The sequence below is a fragment of the Macaca fascicularis genome, chromosome 11 (genome assembly GCF_037993035.2).
Source record: "Macaca fascicularis isolate 582-1 chromosome 11, T2T-MFA8v1.1".
Classification (NCBI taxonomy): domain Eukaryota; kingdom Metazoa; phylum Chordata; class Mammalia; order Primates; family Cercopithecidae; genus Macaca; species Macaca fascicularis.
In genome coordinates this window covers 102,082,991-102,102,469 of record NC_088385.1, presented here as the reverse complement: position 1 = coordinate 102,102,469, position 19,479 = coordinate 102,082,991, and the positions used below count along the sequence as shown (strand labels likewise).

The 19,479-nt window shown below is 37.6% G+C and overlaps 1 protein-coding gene and 1 long non-coding RNA gene across 28 annotated transcripts in view; one reads left to right on the top strand and one right to left on the bottom strand.

Annotated features, from left to right (window-relative positions):
* NR2C1 (nuclear receptor subfamily 2 group C member 1) overlaps positions 1-15,638 on the top strand; it is a 51,049-nt gene extending 35,411 nt beyond the window's left edge. For 22 of the 25 annotated variants that reach the window (XR_012420510.1, XR_012420502.1, XR_012420508.1 and 19 more), the window contains 4 exons: positions 6,164-6,303; positions 9,155-9,292; positions 12,326-12,431; positions 15,129-15,638. Coding sequence is in view for 13 of the 25 variants with exons in the window: in XM_074007561.1 (XP_073863662.1) it covers positions 6,164-6,303; positions 9,155-9,292; positions 12,326-12,431; positions 15,129-15,303 (559 nt within the window). In the remaining 12 variants the exon portion in view is untranslated. The remainder of the gene's footprint in view (positions 1-6,163; positions 6,304-9,154; positions 9,293-12,325; positions 12,432-15,128) is intronic. The other 3 variants (XR_012420509.1, XR_012420500.1, XM_005571886.5) reach the window with 1 other exon arrangement.
* The window catches only part of LOC135966308 (uncharacterized), a 58,316-nt gene that overhangs the window by 24,878 nt on the left and 13,959 nt on the right, over positions 1-19,479 (bottom strand). The gene's annotated exons all lie outside the window — the stretch shown is intronic.

Sequence of the window (19,479 nt, the reverse complement as noted above, 5' to 3'; positions counted from 1 at the left end):
TTCAAGGCAACAGTAACTTAAATAATTTTACTCAACAGTGCATGGTTAGCAGCTTTGTATTTTACAAGGCTTCTGTATTTTACAAAGGTATTGATTTTCTGTTTTAAGATTTGTAGTTTCAGTACTTAGAGTAATTCAGTTGTGGTTTTAAGTTTTCCCTGCAAAATTTAGGTTAAGTGAATAGTGGTAGATTCCACTGCGGGGTAGTGGAGAGTACTTGTCATGATTTGCCTGGAGTAAGTATGGCAGCAGTCATCTCTACCTAGATCCTTACAATATAACCAAAAGCTCCAAGCCACCACCATTTACCACAGGCAACTTTATTTATTGAATAATGTAATCAGTAGCCTTCCATTAAATGCTAAGCCAGAAAGCTGAATCTTTTACCACTGAAAGATAATGTAATGTTTCCTGTAACTTTGTGGTTTTGAAACCTGTAATTTTTTGGGTTCATTGCAGTATCACTGATACTTTTCCCTGAGGACTGGTGCCTTCAGTATTACCAGATATAAGTGGCTCAAAAGTTATATTCCTTTATGAAAGTAAATAGTATAAACAATTATATAACCTCTAATTGTGAGTCCTATATACATATTTTAATGAATATTAACAATGTAGGCCAGGCGCAGTGGCTCATACCTATTATCTCAGCACTTCGGGAGGCCAAAGCAGGCAGATCACTTGAGGCCAGGAATTCAAGACCAGCCTGGCCAACGTGGCAAAACCCTGTCTCTACTAAAAACTCAAAAATTAGCCAGGCATGGTGGCAGCCGCCTGTAATCCCAGCTATGTGGGAGGCTGAGGCAGGAGAATCACTTGAATCCAGGAGATGGAGGTTGTAGTGAGCTGAGATCATGCCACTGCACTCCAGCCTGGGTGACAGAGGGAGACTCCACCTCAAAAAAAAAAAAACAAAAAAGTAAACCCACAATATAGTGTAGTAGTTAGAGAAAAATACCTGTACCTATTTGTAAAAGAAATTAACATATTTAGTGTTTTGCAAGTTAATGCTTTTTTAAAAACTAGAGATGGAGGTCTCACTATGTAGTCCAGGCTGACCTCGAACCCCTTGCCTCAAGCGATTCTCCCAACTCAGCTTCCCAAAGTACTGGGATTACAGGCATGAACCATCATATCCGGCCTTTTTTTTTTTTTCTTCTAGATGCCTTAGTGATAAACTTAACTACAGTCTCTACTCAGCTCTTTTTGCTTCTTAAAGGAAAGATGTTTTGAACATAAAGTACAACACTCATTTATTTTCCTAACAGGAAAAACTGGTAGCAAACATGCCCTTAACATCCCAAAATATTAACGTTAAATGGAGGAGTCTCTACTGAGAAATTTGACTTTTGCATTTTACTTGCTAAATTGTGTAAGGAGGTATAAAGGAGCAAAAAGATTCAAATTCTGTTTTTATGCATCTGCTGGCTTTTGTGTCTTTGGACCAACTAACCTAAATGAGGCTTAGTGTCTGTAAATTAGGAGCAGAAATGCTTGATTATGAACTACATCACATAGGTAAGATAATGAATGTAAATGTATCTAAGCCATTGCCTACTGCTAAGTAGATAATAAAAGGTAATTTTTCTTCATTCCTTAAAGACCATCTTTTTAGAGTAGGCTTGCTGTTTTTCTTTCCTAACATAATTGAACTTTTTTTAAAAAAATTTATTTTTATTATTATTTTATTTTTTATTATTTATTTTTATTTTTAAAATTTATTTTTTATGTTTTTTTTTTTTTTTTTTTTGAGATGGAGTCTCGCTCTGTCCCCCAGGCTGGAGTGCAGTGGCCTGATCTTAGCTCACTGCAAGCTCTGCCTCTCAGGTTCACACCATTCTCCTGCCTCAGCCTCCCAAGTAGCTGGGACTGCAGGAGCCCGCCACCACGCCCAGCTAATTTTTTGTATTTTTAGTAGAGACAGGGTTTCACCATGTTTGCCAGGATGGTCTCGATCTCTTGACCTCATGATCCACCCACCTCGGCCTCCCAGAGTGCTGTGGGATTACAGGCGTGAGCCACCGTGCCTGGCCTCCTAATTGAACTTTTTAAAAACATAACTAGCTATACCATCAGGATTTTTGGTTTGGGGTTTGGATAAATGTAAATAGATATCTTTCTGTAGTTGGTTTCTACAGTCCTTTCACTTTTCTTTTAGAAACACAATAATCTGGTAGGTTATTTCTCATCTGCCACTTGTGTCTTTTTTCCTTAGTAATAATTTTGGTATTCTTATCCTTTGCACTTATACTCCTTTTTTTCTGAGCTTCTCCAACAATGCCAAGGTATTTTCTTATTACAAGATGCATAGCATAAGCCAGCTCTGATTTTTCTCCATTTATTTTTCCTTTCCTGTGTGTACTAGTAAACTACTTTGGTTAGCTGTTTCTTCCTTAAAACTTTAGAATCAGTTAAAAGTGAAACTGAATTTACTCTTAACTTCCGTCATGTTAGTTTTTAAATTTTTTTTTTAATGTTTAAAGTAATAATTGAAGTATAGGATTATAAAGTAAAACCTCACTCACCAGAGGTAACTAACCCCACTATTAACGGTTTGGTGTCCTACTAGAATTTTTCCATGAGATATTTATTAGACAATTAAATACATACACATATTTACACATCCTATTCTTTGCCTTGCTTTTTACACTCATAGACTTCTTCCTATGTTAGTACATGTAAATTTACCCCATTTGTTCTCATGGCTTCTATTATAGTATTCCAGTTTATACACTTATTCATTCCTTATTAGTAGACATTTGGATTGTTGCCAGTTTTGTTATTATATCCAGTACTACAATGTGCATTTTGTGGCATTGTATATGTACTTTTGCCCACTTTTGTTAGTATAGTCATGTTAGTATAGGCATGCGTTGCTCATTTAACGATGGCTATGTAATCTGAGAAATGCATCATTAGGCAGTTTTGTCATTGTGAACATCATAGAGTGTACTTACACAAACCTACTACACATCTAGGCTATATGCTATAGCCTAGTGCTCCTAGGCTACAAACCTAGGACAAACCTGCATAGTGTGTTACTGTTCTCAATACCATATGCAGTTGTAACACAATAGTAAATATTTGTGTATCTAAATATAGAGAAGTTTCCATAAAAATATGGTATTTTATTGTATATGTGGTACATTGTTGAAATTAAAATGTGCTATGCATGACTGTATTTCTATAAAATAGTTTCTTAGAGGTGAAATTGCTGGGTCGAGAAGGTGTACATTTTAACTTTTGATGGGTACTTCCAAATTGTTCTCTGAAAAGATGTTGATCCAGTTTATGCTCACGTCAGCAGTGTATGAGGATCAGTGCTTATTTCCTCACCTCTTCCTCAATTCTGGATTTTATCCATCTTTAATGAAAATACTATCCTTTATTTTTCTCTCCTTTGATTTTGTTTAAGATCGATATTTTTAACCCTTTTCTATATGAAGATTATAAAATACTGGTTTTCTTTGCATTTAAACTTTACTTGCAAATGATAGGCAGTGTCTCATGGCAAGTGATCCTTCTCAGATACTGAATGGAAAAGAGATCAGCCTGAAATTAAAATGTCGTATTAATAATTCTCAGAAAAAAACTTGCTGTGACTAAGTCGACAGTATTAGCATTTGTTTCAAGTATGTTCAATTATTTAATAAAATGTAATGTCATAAAGAAGGCTGTGATTCTTAACAAATGATTTCTGTTAAACACACTGATTATCCTAATTTTAAAGCTTTATTAAGGAGAAAAATAAAGAAGTACCATTCATTAGGTTGGACATGTTTCCTATCAGAATGTTCTTACCAACTTAAATCTCTCCAGAGATTTAAGGAAAGAAATCTTATAGCTTCATCATCTTATTTATAATAAAGTCTGTAGGTTTGGTTTAAAGATTGTTTAATTGTAAAAGGCCTATGCCCACAGCTCTTCTCTGTCTTTTCAAAGTTCTCACTTCTGCCTGTTCTGTACTCCCTAAGATCAGAAATCATTTGCAGAATTCTTTCTGTGTACCATGTACTGCACTGGTCGCTGAGATCTAGAAATGCACAGGGAGTCTCGGCCTTCAGTGAGGATGCGTGTATGCATGACACTGAAGGGGGAATGATTAACTATGTTGAGAGAGGAATAATGTTCCTTCTAGAAAGTGAACGCTGAGCTGTATTTTAAGGGATCAGTAAGTATTAGCCAGGAAAACAAGACTAGGAAGTCGGGACCTTCCAAGACAATAGGATAGCATTTAGTAATTCACTCAACAGTTTTTATTGAATACCTATTGTATGCTTGTTCTCACCTTAGCACATTTGCTCTTGTTCTCCCTGGGATACTATTCCCCTAGATCTTTCTGGTTTTTGGTTTTTTTGTTTAACTCTACCATCTTTCTCCACTCAAATGTCACCACCTCAGAAATGCCTTCTCTAACCACCTTACCTGAACCTTCCCATTTTCTAATATACATACTTTATAGTAATGCAGAATTTTTATTACCTAAAATTAATGTATATTATTCATATATATGTATATTATTTATATAAAATATTTGAAATTATATATTTGTTATTTCCCCTCTTTTTCATGAAGGCAAACTTCATCTCTTAATTGCTATTTCTCTAGTACCTGGCATATACTTTCTCAAATTTTTTTTTGTTTTTGAGACAGGGTCTTCCTGTGCCAGGTTAGAGACTGGAGTGCAGTGTCTCTTCACAGATGCAATCATGGCGTGCTACCCCTTCAAACTTCTGGCCTCAAGCAGTCCTCCCACCTCAACCCTCCTGAGTAGCTGGGACTACAGGCATGTGCAACAGCACCCAGCTAATTCTCTCTTTTTTTTTTTTTTTTTTTGAGATAGGGTCTCACTCTGTCACCCAAGCTAGAGTGCAGTGGTGTGATCACAGCTCACCAAAGCCTCGACTTCCCCAGGCTTAGGTGATCCTCCCACCTCAGCCTGTGTGAGTAGCTGGTACTACAGGTGTGCACGTCCACACCCAGCTAATTTATGTATTTTTTATAGAGATAGGGTTTCGCCATGTTGCCCAGGCTGGTCTGCAACTCCTGGGCTTAAGTGATGCATCTGCCTCAGCCTCCCAAAGTGCTGGGATTACAGGTGTGAGCTACTGCACCCAGCCCCAGCTAATTCTTACATTTCACCTCTTAATAACTCTGAGCAAGATATAGGACGTATAGTGTCTCTGCATTTTATATCATTAGACAACCTGAAACCTGGAAAGTTTATTTGCCTAATTTCAAATGGATAAGTAGGTTTAAACCATGGTGCTTTGACTCCTGTTTAATACTTTTTCTACTCTCTTATGCTGCTGAGATAACTTACTTAGAAATTCAGGAAAGAACTTTTGACCTTTCTAATCTCTCGTTATTCATAGTAAAATCCTGGATATCTCATTTATAGGGATTCTATTACCTCATCTGAAACATACAGTGAACCATTTTTCTCCTAAAATTGATTGCTTGCCTACTATAAAATAATTCTAGAGGCTGGGAGCAGTGGCTCATGCCTGTAATCCCAGCACTTTGGGAGGCCAAGGCAGGCAGATCACCTGAGGTCAGGAGTTCAAGACCAGCCTGGTCAATGTGGCAAAACCCTGTCTCTACTAAAAATACAAAAAATAGCCGCATGTGGTGGTGCACACCTGTAATCCCAGCTACTGGGGAGGCTGAGGGAGGAGAATCGCTTGAACCCAAGGAGGCAGAGGTTGCAGTGAGTGGAGATCACGCCATTGCACTCCAGCCTGGGCGACAGAGCAAGACTCTGTCTCAAAACAGTAAAATAATTTGAATTGCCCTTTCTTTTAAAAGGTATTTACCTCTATCCAAAGCAAAATTTTTTTTAATATCTGCTTTTGCTTTTTTTTAAGAACAATCTTTATTCCATTTCTATGAAATGTGAAGTTAAAGCCCCAACTCTTTTAGTTTGAAATATTACTTGCAATTGTTCTTATAAACTGGCTGATTGATGAGCTACTATTTAAATGTCTAAGCATTCCTCATTTCTCATTTTGTTATCAGCTATACAAAACACAGACTTGATCAAATCTTTCTAGAGTAATTTTAGTTTAGTAATATGTTCTTTTTAAATATTTGGACTAGCTGTAAGGTTTATAAAACTTGTTTAATAATATCTGATTTGTGCTTTTATTACTGTTTTTAATAGGCAAGAAAACAGCATATCACTGGTGAAAGCTTACTGGAATGAACTTTTTACTCTTGGTCTTGCCCAGTGCTGGCAAGTGATGAATGTAGCAACTATATTAGCAACATTTGTCAATTGTCTTCACAATAGTCTTCAACAAGGTAAAAAGCACCTTTCTTACTACCTTTTCCAGGATGTAGAAGGAGGCATGAATTTCATTAAATGTTATGACTAAAGATAGTTAATTATTATTATATTCGTGTTTTAGGTACCATTGCTCTTCTTTAGATAATTTTTACAATTTTATAAATTTACCAATATTCTAAAAATGTTTTTTAAATGGAGTGCAACAAAATTGAAAACAGTATGCTTAAGTCTGACAGGCTATTTCTGACCAAGTCTTGTGAATTTTTGTGCAACTATCAAAGAATCCAGGGTGAGCTTATGTACAGGTGGTCAAATATTTTAAAACATATACTACTCAGCAATTTTTAAGCAACCTTTCTTTATTATAGCCCTTTGAATCCTAAGATAGGTTGATTTTATATCAATTCATCAGGGTGTATTCTCTCACCTAAATAGTTCTGAAGAGTCAGGGAACAATCCTTTTTATTCTGTTTTTCCGTTCCTAGATGCCAAGGTATTTGCAGCCCTCATTCATTTCATGAGACAAGCAATCACTTCATAAGTGCTTAACTATAGAATGGCTTATGACTACCCGAAACAGTGCCTTATCAACAAATGGGGATTTGAGCTCAGGAATAATTTATAAATTGGTGACTACCTTTTAGTTCCTTAGCATATTCTATCATTGTTTTGTACAATTTTTAAATCATTTGCTTCCTCCTTATATTTAAAAGCAGAGGGGTAATCACCTTAAAATGTCATCAAAAATAGATCTGCTAGAAGGCAGCATCACATTCCCATCTTACTTATGGACTCCTACCCCTGGTTCATGTCTTATATGCCTGTAATGGTTATAAAGCCTATCTTCAGGAAAGCTATGGTTGACTAATTACTAATGGATGGGTTTTAAACATGTCCCTCTAAAATAAAGTTTTTATTGTAAAACTTTATTCTGCTTCAGTTTTTTCCTTCTTAACAGTGTTTTTACTAAATATTTGTTTTTATTATAGTAGTCTTGGTAGTGAAGCATGTAGATGGTTTTGCTCATTTTTTCCCAACCAACATAAACTTAAATAAAATCCTATTACCAAACTTTGAGTCTTATGTACTTTTAGTTGTCTAGTGTTTCAAATGGTTATCTTTATATCCTATCTTCTCAAAGGTATATCTTGAAAGCAAACATTTCAGCCAGGTGGGGTGGTTCACACCTGTAATTCCAGCACTTTGGGAGGCTGAGGTGAGATTGCTTGAGCCTAGGAGTTCGAGACTAGCCTGGACAACATTGTGGTACCCCACCTCTACAGAAATTTTTTAAAAATTAGCTGGCCATGGTGGTGCATGCCTGTAGTCTCAGCTACTTAGGAATCTGAGGCAGACTATTACTTGAGCCCAGGAATTTGAGGTTACAGTGAGCTATGACTGCACCACTATACCCTAGCCTGGACAACAGAGTGAGACCCATTTCTTTAAAAAAAAAAACAAAGGGCGGCGGTGGGTGGGCGCGGTAGCTCACAAACCTGTAATCCCAACACTTTGGGAGGTCTAAGAGGGTGGATCACGAGGACAGGAGTTCAAGACCAGCCTGGCAAACATGGTGAAACTCCGTCTCTACTAAAAATACAAAAAAAAATTAGCCGGGTGTGGTGGCAGGTGCCTGTAATCCCAGCTACTCAGGAGGCTGAGGCAGAGAACTGCTCGAACCCAGGAGGTGGAGGTTGCAGTGAGCCGAGATCACGCCACTGCACTCCAGCCTGGGCAACAGAGCCAGACTCCATCTCAAAAAAAAAAAAAAAAAAAGGAACCATTACATTTACGTTTAGAGTTTTTTTTTTCGTTTTGGGTTTTTTTTGTTTTTTTTGTTTTTTTTTTTTTGTAACAAGCCAAGTAGCATAAACATTCAAATAATCCATTTTTTATATATAGTTTTTTCCCCAAAAGCAATTACCATGAGAAAATAATTCATTTTTTAAAAGTACTTTTACAACATCAAAATAATTGAGATGAAATATAAACCTGGCTGGGCACAGTGGCTCACACTTTGGTAGGCTGAGGCAGGCAGATCACTTGAGGTCAGGGGTTCAAGACCAGCCTGGCCAACATGGTGAAACCCCATCTCTACTAAAAATACAAAATATAGCCATTCATGGTGGAGCGCATCTGTAGTCCCAGCTACTCGGGAGGCTGAGGTGGGAGAATTGCTTGAACCCAGGAGGCAGGGTTGCAGTGAGTTGAGATCGCACCACTGCATTCCAGCCTTGGGCGACAGAGCAAGGCCCTGTCTCAAAAAAAAAATAAATACAAACTTTTCTACTTAAAATGTTTATACAGATTATACTAACAGCTTGTTGTTCTTGAATGAACAATATCTTAAGATGATTAGTTTTAGCCATAATTGCAGAAATACTGAATTTTAAACATTTCTACATTGGTTATACTCAAAGCTTGAAATTCATGAGAAGAAGGCCAGGCACAGTGGCTCACGCCGTAATCCCTACACTTTGGGAGGCACAGGTGGGCTAATCACTTGAGCCCAGGAGTTCAAGACCAGCCTGGGCAACATAGTGAAACCCCGTCTCTACAAAAAATACAAAAATTAGCTGGGCGTGGTGGCATGCGCCTCTAGTCCCAGCTACTTGGGAGGCTGAGGCAGGAGAACAGCTTGCGTCCAGGAAGCAGAGGTTGCAGTGAGCCAAGATCGCCCCACTGCACTGCAGCCTGGGCGACAGGAGTAAAACCCTGTCTCAAAAAAAATTTAAGAATTAAAAAACTTTTCAAAATTCCTGAGAGGGAAATATATTGGATGAAAGTAGTTGTTCATTTTAGACAAAAACTAGATTTGTTTTTGTCAAAAAACAATTAAAAATTTTTGTTTATTTTTAATTAAAGATAAAATGTCAACAGAAAGAAGAAAATTATTGATGGAGCACATCTTCAAACTACAGGAGTTTTGCAACAGCATGGTTAAACTCTGCATTGATGGATATGAATATGCCTACCTGAAGGCAATAGTACTCTTCAGTCCAGGTATATAAACATTTACTTTTTATTCAAAATAAAATGTTTCACGATGTGGAGAAATAGAAGCCCTCATATGTTGCAAGTGGGAATGTAAAATGGTGCAGTTGCCTTGGAAAAGAGTTGAGTAGTTCTTCAAAAGGTTAAACATGGAGTTATCAAATGACTCAGCAGCTTCACTCTTGTCAGCCCAAGAGAAATGAAAAATATATATCTATGCAAGAATGTGTATATGAATAGTCATAGCAGCATTATTCATAATAGTCAAAAAGTGGAGACAACCCAAATGTCAGTCAACAGATGAACAAATAAATGTAATATATACATACAATGGAATATCGTTCAGCCATAAAAGGAAGGAAATTCTAACACATACTACAACACAGATGAACCTTTAAAATGTTCTGCTAAATGAAAGAAGCCAGTCATATTGTTTGATTTCATTTATATAAAATATGCAAAATAGGCAAACCTGTATAGACATAAAACAATTAAGTGGTTGCCAGGGACTAAGGAGAAGGAAGAAATGGGAAGTGACTGCTAATGGGTGGAGTTTTTTTTTTGGAGTGACAAAAATGTTCCAAAATTAGATTGTGGTGATGGTTGTACAACTCTGAATTGAACTGTATACTTACTTTTTTTTTTAGACTGAGTCTCGCTCTGTTGCCCAGGCTGGAGTGCAGTGGTGCGATCCCAGTTCGTTGCAACCTCTGCCTCCTGTGTTCAAGCGATTCTCCTGCCGCAGCCTCCCCAGTAGCTGGGATTACAGGCATGCACCATCACACCCAGCTCATTTTTGTATTTTTAGTAGAGACGGGTTTCACTACGTTGGCCATGCTGGTGTTGAACTCCTGACCTAAGGTGATCTGCCCGCCTCGGCCTCCCAAAGTGCTGGGATTACAGGAGTGAGCCACCGCGCCCAGCCTGAATTGTATACTTGAAATTGGTGAATTTTAAGGATGTTAGATATTTATGTGGGTATGAAAAGGGAGGTTGAGAAGTCAGTGAAATAATATGATAGACTTTGGCAGGGCTCAGTAGCTCATGCCTGTGATCCTCATATTTTGGGAGGCTGAGGATTGGTCAGGAGTTTGAGACTAGCCTGGGCAACATAATGAGACCTCTTCTCTGCAAAAATCAAAATAGAAAAAATTAGCTGGATGTGCTGGTGCGCACCTGTAGTCTCAGCTACTTGGGAGGCTCAGGTTGGAGGATCACTTCAGCCTGAGAGTTTGAGGCTGCAGTGAGCTCTAATCACGCCACTGCATTCTAGCCTGGGTGACAGAGGGAGACCCTGTCTTAAAAATAAATGAAAATGTAAAAAATATTATAGACCTTTATTTCTTTTGTCACATCAACATTTGAATTCTTAGGTGTATTTTTTTAGCCATTACTAAATGGCAGAATGAGAGATGACTATTGCTATGTTGATGGGCTACATTTCCAAACATCTTATATGAGTTACCAACAAATAAAAAAACTGGTTTCTTGTTTTCCTGCCAGTTTACAGTTTTCACAGATGGTAAAATGATGGTAAGCTCTCAATGGTCAATTTCTGAATAAGAGAAATTGACTGTTCTCTTAGGTTCTGTATTTTTCATTCTGATATATGTTTCTGTTCTTGTGCATCATAATAAGATTATCTGAGGAAACCTGTTTCTTTCTGTCAGTGATACCAGTAAGAACATGAAAGCTTGTACTATTTCTTCTAACGTTTCTTATGAGTTAGTAACGTATGTCTCTATTCTTAGCACAATTTGTCACTTTCATTTTCCTTAGGTGAAAATTGAAAGGACAAAAATTTGAAGTTTAAATTCTAATGTAATTTTATTTTACTATTTTTAGGATTTTCCATTTATTACTTTTTAAAATTTTCATCCATGAGAACAGAGCTTTCCATAGTCAACATTTCTTAAGCTATGCATAATTTTTATGAATTTTTTAGTATTTCTGTTTTTGTGTAATGTTATAGTGACCATTGAAATGCTTATATAGATTTTTTCATATTTCTGTTATTTTTCTGATAGAGATTATATTTATAGTTTCATAATTTCTTACATACCTTTTTACCTAAAAATAATAGAATTTTTGACTTATAAAAATAGGGCACAGAATATAATCTGCAAATATTTCATGGATTTAAAATGCCTTTTGTTTTTTGTTTTTTTTTTTTGAGACAGAGTCTCGCTCTGTTGCCCAGGCTGGAGTACAGTGGCACGGTCTCAGCCCACTGCAACCTCTGCCTGCCTCCCAGTTTCAAGCGATTCTCCTGCCTCAGCCTCCCAAGTAGCTGGGATTACAGGTGCCTACCACCACACCCGGCTAATTTTTTGTATTTTTAGTAGAGACAGGGTTTCACACCATGTTGGCCGGGCTGGTCTTGAACTCCTGACCTTGTGAGCCACCACACCCAGTCTTAAAATGTCTTTTTAGGCTGAGTCATTTACCTTTTGCTCCTGTTAAAGGCAAAGTTATCAAATGCCTTCCTACTACTTTTGGAATGGCGAGAAAGCTGTTTATAGTTGTTAACATACGTATATGAGATAAAAAATTTTAAATATGTAAAATATAGTGCTTGGTATATAGTAGGTGGGGTCAATCAATATTTGTGGAATGAATGAGCCACACTTTTTTTTTTTTTTTTTTAAAGACAGAATTTTGCTCTTTTGCCCAGGCTGGAGTGCAATGGCGCTGTCTCGGCTCACCGCAACCTCCGCCTCCCAGGTTTAAGCAATTCTCCTGCCTCAGCCTGCCGAGTAGCTGGGATTATAGGCGTGCGCCACTATGCCTGGCTAATTTTGTATTTTTAGTAGAGACAGGGTTTCTCCATGTTGGTCTCGAGCTCCCGACCTCAGGTGATCTCCCCACCTCAGCCTCCCAAAGTGCTGAGATTACAAACGTGAGCCACTTCGCCCGGCCTGAGCCACACATTTTATGATGGGGCTTCTGTTTTGACTAACTATTCTTTCTGTCTCTTCATATTCACTCTGTCTTAAATGAACATTCAGAACTAGGGTACCAATGTTTTCTTTAATGTTTCAGATCATCCAGGCCTAGAAAACATGGAACAGATAGAGAAATTTCAGGAAAAGGCTTATGTGGAATTCCAAGATTATATAACCAAAACATATCCAGATGACACCTACAGGTATCTACAGTTAAATTCCATATAATTAAAATAATTGAAAAACCTTTTGTGGATCTGTTATCTCATTGTTTCTACTCTCAGAATAATTAAATGTTTTAGGCAACCTTAACTTTGAAATAGTAATGCTATAAAAAGCAGTATTGCATTGTTGCAAGTACGTTACATAAAATATTTCATCCAGTTCTTACATTTTTATATAAGAGGAGACTTCAGCACAGAGAGGTTAGCTTTGCTCAGGGTCACACAGTAAATGATAGCACCTGACTGTGAACCCAGGTAGTCTGACTCTAAAGTCCAAACTCTTTTTCTTTGGATAAAATAATGAATTTTGTTAGTAAAAGGAGGATAAAAAATAATCAGAGACCAGCCTGGACAACATGGTGTAAAACCCTGTTTCTACAAAAAATACAAAAATTAGCCCAGCATGGTGGCGCATGCCTGTAGTCCCAGCTATTCAGGAAGCTGAGGTGAGACTGCAATGAGCTATGATTACATCGCTGCACTCCAGTCTGAGTGACAGAGCAAGACCCTGTCTAAAAAATAATAATTAAAAAATTTTAAAAAATCAAATACCATTAGATTATATTGTTTTATAATTAATTTTGAAACATGGTTTATGAAATTCCCTCCAAGCTATTTCTCACCACTGTTCTTTGAGAAAAGTTCTTTTTTAATGAGAGCCACTTTCTTTCAAGAGGGACATTATAGCCGAGGGGTTAAGCACCTGGTTATAGAGCCAGAGTACCTGGATTTGAATCCTGACTCCAGCTCTTGCTAGCTTCATAACCTTGGGCATGTTTCCTCCTATAATGGAGATAATAATGGTATCTACTTTTTACAATTATTTTAAGGATTAAATCAGTTAATATATGTAAAGTGCTTAGGACTGTGCCTATCATATAGTAAGGGCTATATAAGTGTGGTTGTTTATAATAAATAAAACATTTTGTTAATTTAGCATACTTCAAACTAGCAAAATAACATTATTACGTATAATTTTTTACATATACTAAATAATTTAGATTTATAAGCCAGTCTCATCTCAAATATCAGCCTTATTTTATCTAACTCATTTTCCTATCCTGCTTTCTACCAGTTCTGTAAAAGCTGAATAATTTGATGTGGATGCTGAGTAATTTGAGGAGTAGAGCACACAGCTTCAGGAAGATAATCCTGGGGGCTGCTGTTCTCATTTGGTCTGAAGTGTTAGAGTGCAAGGCCTTAGGACAGAAGGATAAACCCACCACAGTCTTTTTGGAAAGGTTTTGTTGTGATGGTTTTTCAGCATTATCTTTAAGTTTTAAAAGTTACTGTATGCCTCATTATACAAATAAATACAGTATTTAAATTTTTTCCCTTTGTGATTGCAACTTTCTCAGTTTTTTACATTCTTGGTTACTTAAAAATAATACATTATCCTTGGATAATAGTTTTCAACTTATAAGGCACTTTCACACAAGATAGGGTCCTGCCCTAAGGAACCTCACTACTTGGCACAGAAACTGGCAGGGATCATTTCATTCATCCTTACAACAGCACTGTTGTGAGAGACAGTAAGTGGCAAGCACACATTTATATAGGTAGTGGGCAGTTCAATCAAGATTTGAACCCAACGGTCTTGATTCCACATTCCGTGCTCTTCCCAGTAATAGCGACTGTTGCCTATTTCCAGTAGTTTTTTGCAGAGCAAAACCAAGAAAATGCTTTATGTCCTGATAACACAAAACACTGCCATTTTTAAAACCTGAAATGAGTTGCTAAGCCATTCTTTTTCTTTCTTTCTTTTTTTTTTTTTGAAGCAGAATATTGCCGTCACCCAGGCTGGAGTGCAGTGGCATGATCTCGGCTCACTGCAACCTCCGCCTCCTAGGTTCAAGCAATTCTTGTGATTCTGTTGCCTCAGCCTCCCAAGTGGCTGGGGTTATAGGCATGTGCTACCATGCCTGGCTAATTATTTTTTGTATTTTTAATAGAGACAAGGTTTCACCATGTTGGCCAGGCTGGTCTCAAACTCCTGACCTCAAGTGATCTGCCCACCTCGGCCTCCAAGAGTGCTGAGATTACAGGCATGAGCCACTGGCACCCAGCCGCCATTCTTAAATGTATAACTTGGCCCGGCACAATGGCTCACACCTATAATCTCAGTACTTTGGGAAGCCAAGGCAGGAGGATTGCTTGAGCCAGGAGTGTGAGACCAGCCTGAGCAACATAGTGAGACCCTGTCTCTACAAAAAATAAACACAATTAGCCAGGTATACTGGCACACTCCTGTAGCCACAGCTACTTGGGAGGCTGAGGTGGGAAGGATCACTTGAGTACAAGGAATTGAGGCTGCAGTGAGATCACACCACTGCACTCCACTTTGGGCAGCAGAACAAGGCCCTCTCTCAAAAAAAAAAAAAATAGTATAACTTGATGTGTTTAACAGCTCAGTTCCGTAGTTCTTACAGCCAAGGGGAGGCAGTACAGTGTAGCATTAAGAGCAGTGCTTTCCCCTGTGGAGTCTGTCAGACTGCATTAATACCCAGGTAACTGCCATATGCTCTAAGGCTTGAGAATACTAAAGTTTTGATTTTAACTTTTGAAAATGATATATTTATCAAATTAGGCCACATGCAGAAATTACTCATACTTTTCTACTAAATTTCTTTCTGGTTTACAACCTTGTTCCTCTCCCTTTTTTCTTTCTTGTTTTAGGTTATCCAGACTGCTACTCAGATTGCCAGCTTTAAGACTGATGAATGCTACCATCACTGAAGAATTGTTTTTCAAAGGTCTCATTGGCAACATACGAATTGACAGTGTCATCCCACATATTTTGAAAATGGAGCCTGCAGATTATAATTCTCAAATAATTGGTCACAGCATTTGAAAGCTGCAACTGCAGTGCTGTAAACTTAATTGTTCTTTGCCAGAACACAAGACACCAAATTGAACTCATTGCTTTTGGGGCATCTGGAAATTTTTACTTCAAAAAGTAACCAGAATCCAAGGTATTTTTATTTTAGCTTCCTTAAGAATTTTTGAAGTGACTGGGCCAACAGCAGAAATTAAATGAATTTTTCTTCCTGATTCCTTTAAATGAACATGAAACACTACAAATTTATTCTTGGTGAAGATGATACCTGAAGCTGTCACCTCTTGATTATCTAAACTAAGCTCTCATTCTATTTTATAAAACAAATAAATTAGTCTCTTTTTTCTGAATTGTGTTCTAGTCATATTTAACTTCATTAAGAACTAGTAAAAATACTTAATGGTCAGAAATCCCTAAGGAGGAGTTAGTTCCTTGCATTTTACTCTGCCATAATAATTTTTGTTTGTTTTAATTACCATATCAAAATAAGATCATTTTATGCTTACTGGTATAATGATAATATTAGAATTATAGGAAATAATTGAATATATATTTTTTGTCTTCTGTAAATATCATGGTGTCCCTTAGCATATGTATACCACTCTCATTGCTGGCAGTGAGACAGGCCATTCATGATCTTAAGATTGACATTTTTAATGTATATATTAGTTACAAGCACTTTATATAGCAGAAAATTGTTTTTGAGAATAAGCTAGTGTTGATATTTTAATATTTTTAGCTTACTGCTCGTGTTTTTGTTTTTGTCTTCATTTATAGAGGTGGGTTTCACTATGTTGCCCAGGCTGGTCTCAAACTCCTGGGCTCAAGTGATCCTGCCTCAGCCTCCCAAAGTACTGGGATTACAGGCACGTGCCACTGTGCCTGGCCTACTGCTATCTTTGAAAGTAATAGAGACTAGCCAGCTGTGGTGGCTCATACCTATAATCCCAGCACTTTGGGAGGCTGAGGCAGGCAGATTGCTTGAGCTCAGGAGTTCGAGACCAGCCTGGGAAATATAGCAAGACCCTGTCTCTGTAAAAAGAAAGAAAGTAATAGAGACTAATTGAGCCCAAAATGTTTCACTATTTCAAAAAAGATATTAAAATTGTTGCTCTGTCATTCCATAAAAAGAATCTGATCTCTCTTCTACTTTTCTGACCTGAGTTAGAGCTTCCCAGCCCTGTCATGTATGGGTTTTAGCCTATTTCTTTTAGGTCACTAAAACAACTCACCCAATTTGTCAAATAATGGATTTATCATAGCCAATACATGTTCTCAAGGCAAGTTTAAACATTATTTTGAAGCTAATGATAATTTTTTAAAATAAATATTCACTGATGTTTTTCACTGTAAAGCACGGGAGGGCTGCTTTAACAGCAGTGTAAGAATCAGCCTGAAGCCTTGTTACTGCTGCAACAAATGCATGTTAGACTCCTCGGATGTCTTCCACAGTGATTTATTTTTTTAGCAAACCTGATACTGATAACTGTTTCTTTGCTTTGATTTCTTGATGAATTATTTTGGTATGTTTGTTGCTTTTTAAAACAAACATGGATAATGCACTCAAGAGTACATTTTTTGTAAAGATTTTTGCAATAGAAGAAAAGCTGAAGTTTTTGTGGGGATGTGGATTTTATTGCTTACTACTTTTTTCCCTATTTAAAACATGATCTTAGTCAATAATTGTATTTATAATTATCAGCTAAAGAAACTACATTTAGTATAATACTCAAATGGAAAAATCAGTAGTTTATACCTTTATAAATACAATGTAGTAAGCCAAGGAATCAGGGAACTAATCCTTTAAAATTAATGTACTAATGGTTAATTAAGATGTTTCAGGTGTTTTTTCTGATTAAATTTGTTATTATATTTGGAAGAGTTTTTAAAACTATATTAAAATGTGACTTGCATTATAAATTTCTGTGTCTTACCAATATATTTGCAAATATATTCATTTTCCTATTTAATGATTGCTTATCCTTCATTTGTTCCATTGTGGTTTCATCTATAGCAAGTATAGATCTGCTATATTAAGAAAGCTCTAATAAGAATCGTTACTGATATAATAGGTGTTTTGGTTCTCAGGTGGGGTGATTTTAATTAAAGTACTTCCAGCAAGAGAAAAACATGGAGACATTTCTGTGTCCTATATTTTAGGGTTATTTGCAATTCAATTTGAAGACTCCCAGCTAAATACTGCAGATTAGCTTTTGTTTTCTTTCCTGAAATCTCAGTAAAATGTCCATAAAGTATAACTACACGATGACAAATGGAACAGGAGAGAAGAAATTAAAGGACAGAGTAAAGTAAATTTTTGGAAAACAAAATGCAGATAGAGAAAGAATGACTGACTTAGTAGACCCAGAACTAAAGAAGCTTTAACTGAGTGACTACAAAAGGCAATGCAATGAGAAAGAAGCCAGGATACCAGACAAGATGCTTAGTACCTTGAAGGAACCAGTGCTCAGATACAGAAATGATGCTTGAGACATAAAAAAAAAAAAAAGTAGATTGGTTGCAAGTCTGGATACAGAATAATTAGACTATCTTTCCCCAACCCTACTTAAGATGGGTGGAGGCCAGGCGTGGTGGCTCATGCCTATAGTCCCAGCACTGTGGGAGGCCGAGCAAGGCAGATTGCTTGAGTCCAGGAGTTCGAGACTACCTAGGGTAATGTAGTGAAACCTCATTTCTACAAAAAAAAAAAAAAAAAAAAAAAAGCCAGGCATGGTAGTGTGCACCTGTAGTTCCAACTACTTGGGAAGCTGAGGTGGGAGTACAGCTTGAGCCCAGGAGATCGGGGTTGCAGTGAGCTAAAATCATGCCTCTGTACTCTATCCTGGGCAACAGAGCCAGGCCCTATCTCAAAAAAAAAAAAAAAAAATCAGGTGGCCACTTTCCTCCCTTTTCAAGCAGGAGGAGGCCAGAGATTAATTCTTTGGAGAAACTGAAATGGAAGAGCATAGGACTTACAGGATATCAGGGATAACAGAAGGTGTGAATAAGATACAGGGTTGAAAATATGGAGGAAGTGAAAATCCAAATTTGGAGGCCGGGAGTGGAGGCTCATGCCTGTAATCCCAGCACTTTGGGAAGCCAAGGTGGGTGGATCACGAGGTCACAAGTTCGAGGCCAGCCTGACCAACATGGTGAAACCCCGCCTCTACTGAAAATACAAAAACTAGCTGGGCATGGTGGCACACGCCTGTAATCCCAGCTAAGGAGGCTGAGGCAGGAGAATTGCTTGAACCCGGGAGGTGGAGGTTGCAGTGAGCTGAGATTGCGTCACTGCAGTCCAGCCTGGGAAACAACAGAGCGAGACTCTGTCTCAAAAAAAAAAAAAAGTCTGCATTTGGTTGGTATGTAGCCTCCCTATCCTTTTCCCAGGATACTGGCAATCAAGTACAGTTTTCTCTGCCAGGTTTTTTTTCTTTGGAGAAGCTAAATGGCCCCAGAGAAAAGATCTCCATTTTGGTTATCCCTTAATGATAAAAAATAATAATAAAGCCTGTTTGCCACCTTATCACTCTTCAATGAAGCCCTCCAATTACCAAGTCGTGTGTATGTATTCGGTTTCCATTCAGCTCTTTAGTGCCCTATTATTAAATGTGAACTTACAGCCCAGGATAGCCAGATATTTGAGGAAAATCTCTATCCATGAGAGACCAGATATGAGGGGTAGGGAGCAGATACAAAATGTAAAGATCAGAAAAATATTCCCCAAATATAATTAATATCTTGAGAGAAACTAGATGTTGTATCCATAAAAGGAGAACAGAATGTTTCCCAAAACAAATTTGAAGCAAAGAATTGCCCCTAGAAATTAAAAATGATAGTCAAGGCAATTCATTAGAAGGACTGGTAGATAAAATTGGGGAATTCACCCTGAAAGTAAAACCAAAAGACAAAGGAATAGGAAACAGGATAGAAATGATAAAATTAGAGAATCAAACAAGATCTTTTTTTTTTTTTTTTTGACGGGGGGAGGGGGAGAGTTGAGTCTCGCTCTGTTGCCCAGGCTGGAGTGCAGTGGTGCAATCTCGGCTCACTGCAACCTCCACCTCCCAGGTTCAAGCAATTCTGCCTTAGCTCACCAGTAGCTGGGATTACAGGCACATGCCACCACACCTGGCTAATTTCTTTTTGTTTTTAGTAGAGACAGGATTTCACCATGTTGGCCAGGCTGGT